General features: G+C 38.1%; 2 protein-coding genes and 1 pseudogene across 2 annotated transcripts in view; 2 read left to right on the top strand and 1 right to left on the bottom strand.

Moving 5' to 3' along the window:
• Positions 1-2290: 2290 nt before the first annotated feature.
• LOC117250887 (ATP synthase F(1) complex catalytic subunit beta, mitochondrial-like) lies at positions 2291-3851 on the top strand (annotated as a pseudogene).
• LOC117251782 (coiled-coil domain-containing protein 89) lies at positions 2407-7137 on the bottom strand. The gene is made up of 8 exons (XM_033618319.2): positions 7005-7137; positions 5009-5481; positions 4652-4782; positions 4432-4568; positions 4258-4334; positions 4061-4160; positions 3869-3968; positions 2407-2799 (listed from the first exon to the last, which is right to left on the bottom strand). The coding sequence occupies exons 1-7, from the start codon at positions 7062-7064 to the stop codon at positions 3882-3884; spliced, it is 1065 nt and encodes a 354-aa protein (XP_033474210.1). The 5' UTR covers positions 7065-7137; the 3' UTR covers positions 2407-2799; positions 3869-3881.
• A 1907-nt stretch (positions 7138-9044) lies between these two features.
• The window catches only part of lrp2a (low density lipoprotein receptor-related protein 2a), a 56998-nt gene continuing 55931 nt past the window's right edge, over positions 9045-10111 (top strand). Inside the window, exon 1 of the mRNA XM_078174498.1 lies at positions 9045-9333. Within this exon, the coding sequence (XP_078030624.1) occupies positions 9060-9333 (274 nt within the window). The 5' untranslated portion in view covers positions 9045-9059. The remainder of the gene's footprint in view (positions 9334-10111) is intronic.

The raw sequence follows: 10111 nt of genomic DNA, 5'->3' as shown, positions 1-10111 counted from the left end.
GGTGATTGTTAGACAGAATAAAGTTCTTTGTTTGTTCAATGAATGTTGTGATTGCATCAAAATGACAGCAAATAAGCGGTGTCATTTTAATTATATTACTCAGAGTCTGTCAATAGGTTTGCTGAGTAGTAACTGGTAAATAGTTAGGATATCTTTAATATTACTGTGTCTTCTTAACATAAAATATTGTGGGTCAGGGTAGTGAACTAAAAGGTCAGTGTATCCCGGAGGGTTGTAGCTCTGTGTTGGAGAAGTATGGATACACCTTCATTACAAATGTGGGTTTGAGAACTAGCAAACTGTATTGGCTTGGAAAGGCTAACATACATTGCTAAAGGCAAGCAAAAGGACATTTTCATCTCTGGGAACCATATATGAACATTATGGAGAAGCAGGAAACTTAAACTTTACCTGAATGGAAACAAGAACCAAGAATGTGAAAGCTGTATTTATTTGCTTCGACATGGATGTGTACTTATTGGTACAGCTCTACAATTGTATATTTTAATTCAAACTGATGCAAAGTGAATGTGATTGTGTGGGTATGAATGAGTCAGTCTGTGTCTATTGTTCTAATGTGTATGTAAATAAAAAATACCAATAAAAACATTGAAAAAAAACTGGCCGGCCAAATCTTAAAGAAAAATGGAAATGAAATATCCATGACCTTGTGCTGAATGACACGGTTACCAAGCTCTAATGATATGCTTTAAAGATAACCTACTTTTTAGTTTCTTGAATGTTTTAGCAATGTGCTATTTTCCATCATTACAACCTTCACATGAAGTCTGATCATTAAACTATGTTAATTATGCATTGTGAGCAGTTTTGTGACGATATTGCATGAGAGAGGGGTTAAAGGAACACAGCAACTGCACACTCTGGCCCTCTGTAACAGAGGTGCTGAATATACAGGTTATGAAATCCACTGTATTTTACGTTCATTACTTACTTTATTATTTTATTTTATTTATTTTATTATTTTATTTTGAGTGACTGGGGGTTTTACTTACCACATTCATGGTCATGTAAATCTTTCATGAAATAAACACTGCTGCAGTATCAAAATGCAGCATTAGGGCAGCGGAGGAAATCCTACTAGACGGCTGTGTGCTGCCCTCTTTCGGTGAACAAGAGGACAACAACACGGCGGACCACGCATGTTCACACTTTGCATGGGTTTAGCAGTTCAAGATTGCTCGGGATATAGCTGTGTACATCCATCTTCAGTCATTTAAACTTAGTTGCGTGCTGCAGGACGGCGCTGCAGACTTCTAAGCCTGTGATCGACCTTCAGTGGGAGACATGCGGAATACTGAATACACCTTTCAAACATGGACCGACTGTCAGCGTTGTGTGTCCTTTGGCTTGACTTTTAACGCATGCTCAGTGGGTCAGGCCTCAAATTGACCACAAAGTGTCTCTATTCATTTGTAATCAACAGGGATTTATATTCAGTGGAAGCAGCTATAAGACAGAAGTAGTTATTTGGTCATATTGCTACTGAAAGTAGACATTGTAGCTCCTGACCTGGTGCATTGTTTCCAAGCAATGACCATCCAGGGAATTCAGTACAAGTTACTGCCTGCTTTAAGTTTTCAGCCTGTCCTGCAAGTTTCAGTGGCAATAACACATGGGCAGTAGTAGTATTATCCTGAAGCACCAAAATGTGTAGATATATTTTATGATTTTTTTATTTGTGTTGTTGATTTGATGTATCATGTTCATACTAGTGTTTGGTCTCAGTGAGATGTTTTGATTTTTTCAGTTGGAGTTGCTGCTGTCATATGTTAAGACACTTTTAACATGTTGCCATTATTGGTCCTTTTTCTGTCATTGTCCTTACGCTGCCCCAGCTGCTCAGGCAGCACTGGCCAGCAACTGGTTAGTGGCTGTGATTAGTGCTGTAGTGGATGTCCAGTTTGATCAAGGCCTGCCTCCTATTCTCAACGTGCTGGCCATTAAACCAGGCTGCTGCTGGAGGTGGGTGGGTTCCTGGGGTCAGGATTACTCACTGGGCTCAGTTTAGATACAATAATGTATTAAATATCTGGCAAAATATACAAATTATACAAGATAAGAAGTGTTTTCAAGGAACAAAAGTAAAACTAGTACCTAATAGAGTAACAATAGGAGTAAGATAAGTAAAATGAGTTACTAAAAATGAACTAAAATGGTGAAAAAAGTAGACCGCACCTGATTGTATAAGATGAAGAGAAACTGTAGCAGGTGTGGTACTTCATGCTCTCGATTATTTTTGTCTGCACTCACATTTTCATACATAATCATGATGATTGATTGTTGTGCGTGCCGAATACCTTCTGGTTTGTTTGGCGATGTTGGTGTTGGCAGGACTGTGTTGGTTATGGAGCTGATCATCAATGTGGCCAAGGCTCAAGGTGGTTATTCTGTATTTGCTGGAGCGGTAGAGCGAACCTGTGAGGGAAATTACTTGTACCATGAAATGATCGAGTCTGGTGTCATCACATGAAGGACATCACCTCAAAGGTGTGAGTTGCATTTATTTAATAAGACAATTTATTGTTTTTGACTCCGGTACTTCACCACAGCATGTAACGTTGTTTTGATGAATTCACATTGACCTACTCAGTGTGAACTTATGCTAAACTCCCCTGGTGACTCCAGTCTTCATCTTCTCAGGTGGTGCTGGTGTACAGTCAAATTAATGTGCCTATAGGTTGCCAGAGTTGCTCTCATCGGTCTTCTTATTGCTGAATACTTCCATGATCAGGAGGCACAGGATGTACTTTTCTTTCAACATCCCATGGGTCACCCAGGCTGGATCAGAGGTACACAATCCCAAACAGACTTTCATTAATAATTATTTGTAGATGTCATCAACAAAATAACACTTGTCATGTAAACACATCTTGCGTCTGAATATTTGTGTCATTGTCCTTTAGATGTCTGCCCTGTTGGGTTGTATCCCCTCTGCTGTTGGTTACCAGCCCAGCTTGGCCGCTGACGTGGGGACAGTGCAGGAGAGAATTACTACGACCAAGTGAGACGACACAGGATGCTAATCACACATCAGCACTTGATTATTCATACTCACTTTTCTCATTTTGTTACAGGCTATTTAAATACCTATGATGCCTTAACTGACCCTGCTCCTGCCACAACTTTTACTCAGATGCAACAAGTGTGGTGTCCTGTGCTATTGCTGAGCTTGGTATTTATCCTGCTGTGGACCCTCTGGATTCTACCTCCTGCATCATGGACCCCAACATTATTGGGTCTGAACACTACGATGTTGCTTGTGACGTGCAGAAGATTCTCCAGGCAAGCTTGTGCTTTTTTAGAACTGCAGATCATAGCAGGACATCATTGCTATCCTGGGAATAGATAAGCCGACTGTAGTATGCGTTTGTAAGATCCAGCATTTCTTGTCACAGCTTGTCCAGGTAGCAGAAGTCTTTACTGGTCTCATGGAAAAGCTTTTGCCTCTTAAGGAAACAATCAAAGGATTCAAGAGCATTCTAGGAGGTAGAGTGCTGCGCAAAGGTTAAAACATTTATAAATGGGATTTAATGTAATGTATGTTTGATGGTTATGGTTATTCTTTTCTCTCTTCCAGGTGAATATGATGCCCTGCCTGAGCAAGCTTTCTACATGGTGGGCCCCATTGAAGAAGTAATCCAAAAGGCTCAGAAACTGGCAGAGGAGCATTCTTAAGGTTTTTATGAGATTAACATATGTACAGTGTAATTTCTATTTAAGGAACTTCTAACATGTCATGCTAAGTATGTTGTGTTGTAGTTCAATTTTTCTGGGACTGTGAATTCTTACATTCTTAGCGACATGCTTTGTTTTAATAAAAACATTGGTAAGAGAACATAACACTTACATAATGCTTAAAATTAGCCAATCATGTGTCGAAGCTTCTTATTTAACTCCCTTTCTTGAATAAGGAGGTTGGTGCTGTGTTCTTTGAAGGCTTCAAAATCCTGTAAAATAATGGCAGATATGTTGAGCACGTTCTCTTGCCTATATGGGCCACTGTCAATCACACTTTTCAATATTGCAGTTTTCAGCAAACCTTTTTCAGCTTCCCATATTTTGTTGTGGATTCATCAAGAGCAGACTGGAGAGACTTCACCTTGACGTCTGCATTGACAGCTTCTGCTTCCTTTTCAAACCTGAAGTAAGGTCAGCAACAAATATAGTCAGGGACTACACTTGTTATCCTTCAGAATTTTTCTTAAAGTGCTATTGTGTTGTTGATGCACAGTTTACCTGTCCTCTGCTTTAGCCCGGGCTTTTTTGTCTTTTTTCCATTTCATCTCCAGTTGCTGGATTTCCTCTTGTTTCTCCTGTATTTAAGAGCAATGTGTATGTACATGAAGTAAATTGGTTCATCTGTGCAGAACATTTAATTCAATGAAGAGAACAAATACCCTTTTCAATTACCTGTATTACTTTCCCTCTTTCCATAGACAGACACAATAACTTGTCCTTCTCCTGGATGAGGCTTGAAATGCTTTCTCGCATGTTGGTTTCCTTCAAAGCATGCTCTTCTTCAGCCCTTTGTAGCTTCAACTTAAGGTCTGATTGTGGAAAGAAAGTCACAAGTTTATACATGCTTGAACTTTGTAAAACTTTAAAGAATCATAACATGTTGATTACCTACCGTTGCACATCTCTGCAGCATCTTTTTGTTGTTGTTGAGCTTCATGCAATTGATTAAGTAGCAATGTGTTCTTGGCTTGATGCTGGGTTGTTTGTTCCAGGAATTTTGACTGGCATCCAGCTAATTTCTCCCTTTAAAGATCAATGTAAAATACAGCAAAGATATTGAGTTGAGAATAAAAGCTAAAACCGAAAATACTCACATTATAAAAGCTGAAACCAGAGGATGTTTGACAGTTTTACAGGGTAAATTACTCATAAAAAGAAAACGCTATCAAAATTGCTGTTGATTAATTTTCTCAACCAACAAATTGACCATCCAGCACTATTGATAACTGAGAGTAGTTCTTCCTTTTACCGATATTCCTTTTCCTTGTTTGTGTATTTCTCTGTCAGCTGTTTGATGTCTTGCATCAGTTTTTGAACAAATATTTCTTTATCTTGTAATTTTTGGGAGAAGAGCGTGTCATTTTCTGACTGCAGCTGTTCGTTTTCCAGCTTTAACTGGGCATTCTGATTTTTGTACTCGTCCATGAAAGCAATAATTGCTTGATTGTTGGCAGCTAAATCCATAAATCTCTTCTCCAGTAGCTCTGCTTTCTTTCTTTCGTCGTCCAGTTCTTTCTGGCAGTTTGTTACTCGGTCCTCTAGCTCCGTATTGATTTTCTGAAGGGCTTGACTTCGAAGAAGCACCTCATCTGCTCTCTGTTTCAGCATGCAGATCAGATTTGACTGTTCATCTATCCTGGACTGCAGCACCCCTGTCTCTGTTGCATCATCCCCAGAAACGTTTAGAAATTTCTCCAGTGACTTCCAAATACCATCCACATGCTGGGAATAAAGGAAAAAGCTGTGTTAGAACATTATACACAGGCACTTTTGGCAGCTTGGGGAAGTAGTCTTTGTTCGCACAAGGGCCTGACTGATAGTAGGTTCCTAAGGCTGATACTGATTTCAATATTTAAGATGATATATCAGTAGAGAGAACTGGGATCAAGACATGAACTGAAGGAGACATTTTACACTTGAAAAATAAACTTTAAGTGCTCTCTGGTAGACAAACTATGTAATGATGATGCTGTTTGCCATTTCTTGTTACTTATAAGAAGACATACATTGCCAATACATCTACAATAAACTAATGTTGGCTAATATGTTTGCCAAGTCAATTAACTGATCGGGCTTTAGTTTGGATAGTCAAACTGATAAAACCGCATTGTCATAATTCTCTTTCCATTATTGGTACAATTTCATATATCATTGAATTGGTATTAAGTTAGAGATTCTTTGAGTTGGTGAAACTGGTGCAAATTTGATAACTTTTCTGCTTTCTACAAACTTCAGTAGTTTTATTTTAAACTACATTTGCTATATTTAACTTTGTATGCTCATAACAAGTTTTGTATTTAAAATAAAGCTTGTCAAATAAAGGTAGTGGAGAAAGAAGCATAATATTTTCCTGTAATGTTCCACAACTTAAGCAAGGCAACTTTAGAAGCTTAATCTCTATTAACCTGACTCTGACCCAAGACTCACTCACCATGGTAACATTTTACACAATTTCGTAATTTACATCAGCTATAAAGTACAGTTTGAAACACATAGACACATGCACAAGACTTAAAGACATTTTCAGTCATTGTAAAAGCATTTTTCATGTCTTTTCCATTTATTCATACTTAGAAAGAAACATCCTTGGCTAGAAACTCAAATCAAACCTTACCATGTTCCACATCTTTAATACATTATGGGTAGGGTATTATTCAGCTTTTGAAACCAGCGATTCAGTTCAACATATTTTGTAGGCTATATTATAGGTTTTCAGTGACATTCATACTAATTACCCTTTTTAAACTATTCTTATTACTACACCTCATTCTTATTAAGCCAACAATTCAGTGTAGTGTAAGCTTCTCAACAAACCTTAAATTATTCCACATTTTTTAAACATCATTGGTGTTATTCAACCCAGCAAATCAGTTTGTGAGCTTTTAAAAGAAAATTATAATATTTAATATCTTTTTACATGATTGCTATGATTCAACTTTTCAGTCATATTCAGACTAATTATGGGCTAACGTTACCCATTCCCACTTCTCAAAATATTCCAACTACTTCACCTTATTCTTAACGTATGCATTAAAGTCAGAAATTCAGTAATGCCTCTCAAAACCCCTTGACATAACCTTTTAGAGTTTCCTTGAATTTACTGTTAGATGGCTTTACATAAAGTTTTAAGTCTATTCAAGAGATGCTAACTAGCACGTTAGCTAACTACTTGGTAGTTTGAGAGTAACCAACGGTTGACCCCACAGATTTATTGTTGTCATTACTGATAACTTCTACATACGTACCTCTGTCGTGTTGCCCTCCACCTTCATGAAGTTTTCTGCATTTCTCTGTGGAGTTGCCATGATGAGTACAACTAAAGAAAGTGTGTCTTCCTTTTGTTTTACGTTTGACAGCTAACCTTTTAGTAAGTTTCAGTTACCCGGTTGCTAATGGCAACCATCTCCTGTGATTTAACGGTAACTGTACCAGCGGCAGCTTGGCCACAAGATGGCGGCGTTGGGCTTCTGATCAGCCGTTAGCGCTGTGACGGTGAGGACCAGTTTTAAAACCATGGTGGAAGAACCTGTACATTTCTTATGTTGCTTGAATCCTGTTTAACTTTTAGCAATTTTGTAGTCAGCTAACGTTACTTTATTTTCTGTGGCAGTGTTTTTTTTATTGTCACTTTCAATGTCTAAAATGTGGCAGTGCCGTCCAGCTAGCTTCTTTATTATTTCATTAAGAAGTCACTTGTGAAGTCCTAATGTTACAAGACCTTAAATGTGCCCATGGTATCCGATAATGAATTTATGGAAACTTAAGGCATGTTAACCTCCTTTTACACTGGTATAGTGTGTACAATACCATTACCATGACCCGCAATCTCTTGGGCAAGGGTCCTTGGTGAAACTGGAACCACAGACACTGGGTTTACCTGCCTTGTTTAGGCCTTCAGAACACCCTAATATTCAGTTTCCTTGTCAGGCCATGGGGTCAGAGGCCCCCAGATGTTTCATTGATAGCTCCAGATCTAAATATATAGGTTTAAATAAGAATATGCTAAATAAAAGCCTGGCATCTGATAATCTGTCATTCCATTCATGCATTAAAGTCTTTTAAAGAGATATATTGTGGATCAAAAATTGTTTTGGGTCCTCTTTATCATTCAGACAGCACATTTTGTGTAATTACATACGCAAGAAAGATGCACCGGTGATCGCTTTAATGTTGCAGGTGGTAGAGGTGGAGCCTCTTTAAATTCTTTACACTGGTGGGTAGTTTAATCATCAAAATTTATGTTGATTATTTTTTGTAACACTGATGTCTTTAAAGTTACCATAAAAAATGTAATGGAGTAAAACATACAATATTTCCCTCTGAGATATTAATGACTAAAGTATCATAAAATGGAAATACTTAAGTTTTAGTTTAGTTTAATAAAAAATACATGGTAGAAAAATGCCAGAATTAGCCAAAAGGCTATTTTATATCTGTAGTCCCTTAGCCAAGATGTTCCACAAGTCTACCTAAAATACAACAAAGTGCAAGAAAGCAAACCAAAAACAGCACAAAAAAGACACAAAAAAGAAAACAGGGCACACAATACAAAAGACTTTGAACACATCAACAATAAATGAATTTAACATGATTTTTATTAGTAACAAAAAACAACAAACAATTACCTCAAACTTCTCTACATTTTAATGACATTCTGTATTCTGTATATAGCCAATAACAACTACTAATATTTTAACACCACAATTCTTAATTAATCTTGAAAATTAAAAAAAAGATAACAGTTTTTAAGGGTGAATAAGGGGGCCAGGGTGCATTAAAAAGCATCAAAATAGTGTTCGTAAAAAGAAAAAGAAAACAGGGCATACAATATAAAAGACATTGAACACATCAACAATAAATGAACTTGATTTTTGTAAGAAAAAACAATTACCTCAAACTTCTCTAAATTTTAATGATACTCTGTACTCTGTAGTCAATACTAACAACTACTAATATTTCAACACCACAATTCCTAATCAATCTGGAAAAAATAAGAGTAAAATTGGGTCCAGGGTGCATTAATGAGCATAAAAATAGAGTTTATTCATTTAAAAAAAAAAGAGGAAGGAAAAAAACAAGAAAACCCCCCAGCAGAGGTCTGGGCTAAGCCCCCATTGTCCTCAAACCCTTGAAACGCCCCTGCTAAAATTAAGTTTTTCAACTTATTAAATACTCCCATCATTATTTCCTCCCGAACGCCCGTGTGCACCTTCCTAATTCCCAAGTGCAGAGCAAATAAACAGTGCTGATAGCCCGCTGTGAGTGAAAAATCACTGGCACTCGGGACAAGTCGGACCTGCATGGCATTATGCAGATTCCAGGGCCAGAGGGATTTATCTGGAGGGCCGAGGCTGGCTTGGGGGAGCGGCTGTCCTGGCCTTTGTGCACGCCCCTTTTCATCAACTAGCGGGCCAAGAAAGACAGACAGAAGAAAGCAACAGCATCCCAGCCCCAGTCCCTACAGCTCCTCCATCTGCACAGCGGAGCTGGACGGACCAGCCAGAATGTGGAGAGCACTGCTACTTCAACTCTTCCTCGTCTTCTTATACTGTGTTAGATGGTGCCACTCTGACGGTAAGTAGTGTGATGGATTTTTTTTTTTAATTTTACCTTAGATTTTTTCCTCCCGTGCACACAGGCTGTCAGTTGAGTGATTCATTGAGGACCTGCTGAGTTGTTGTGCTACTAGTGACTCACTGAGTGCACTTGTTGCTCATCAAAACAAACCCGTTACTGTGCAGGAAAATTGAGTTGTTGCTTTTTTATTTATTCATTTATAGGACACAACATCACAGTAGCAATCCAGTGAGTAAAAGTACATTTCCTAAGGGAATTAAAAAGGTAAAATCAACTAAACACATGGGAATATCCTCTGTTATAATGGATCTACACAGTCACCTCCAGTTATTTTGATGTGGCCACTAGGTAATGTTATTCTGGCTCTGGAGCTAAATGTTTTACCACATAGTATTACTTTAAAGGTTGAGCACAAAGCCTTCCTCAGACAGATTGGAAGTTCTCTTGAGGAACTTTTGCCTGAGCTTTACTGTTGCTAGGTAACAGAAAAGAGCATGTGACTTACAGACAATCTGTGAGGACTGAGAGCTACTGGTACAAATCTCATTGAGTGGAGCAGATTTTACGCTGCACACCACTAACTCAAACTTGATTCCAGTTCGAGGAAGCACTTCACTTTCTAATGTTAAGACAAGAGACGGACAAAATGCCCAGACGCAGCTCTTTATGCATGACAGTCTTGTGTTTGTCTCTTGTGTTTGTAGCCCAGCTAGATCCTACTTCTCAAATTGTAATCTGCTTTCTTTTTGCTCAACCCTTAGTATGTAAGCTCCTT

The sequence above is a fragment of the Epinephelus lanceolatus genome, chromosome 14 (assembly GCF_041903045.1).
Source record: "Epinephelus lanceolatus isolate andai-2023 chromosome 14, ASM4190304v1, whole genome shotgun sequence".
In the NCBI taxonomy this organism is placed as follows: domain Eukaryota; kingdom Metazoa; phylum Chordata; class Actinopteri; order Perciformes; family Serranidae; genus Epinephelus; species Epinephelus lanceolatus.
Note: the sequence above shows the minus strand (reverse complement) of the source record. Positions and strands in the feature narration are given on the sequence as shown.

Coding starts and splice junctions, on each gene's coding strand:
- LOC117251782 (XM_033618319.2), bottom strand. CDS start 7,064: ATGGCAACTCCACAGAGAAATGCAGAAAACTTCATGAAGGTGGAGGGC. Junction 4,569..4,651: donor TGCTGCAGAGATGTGCAACG/GTAGGTAATCAA, acceptor TTCCACAATCAG/ACCTTAAGTTGAAGCTACAA. Junction 3,969..4,060: donor AATATGGGAAGCTGAAAAAG/GTTTGCTGAAAA, acceptor ATTATTTTACAG/GATTTTGAAGCCTTCAAAGA.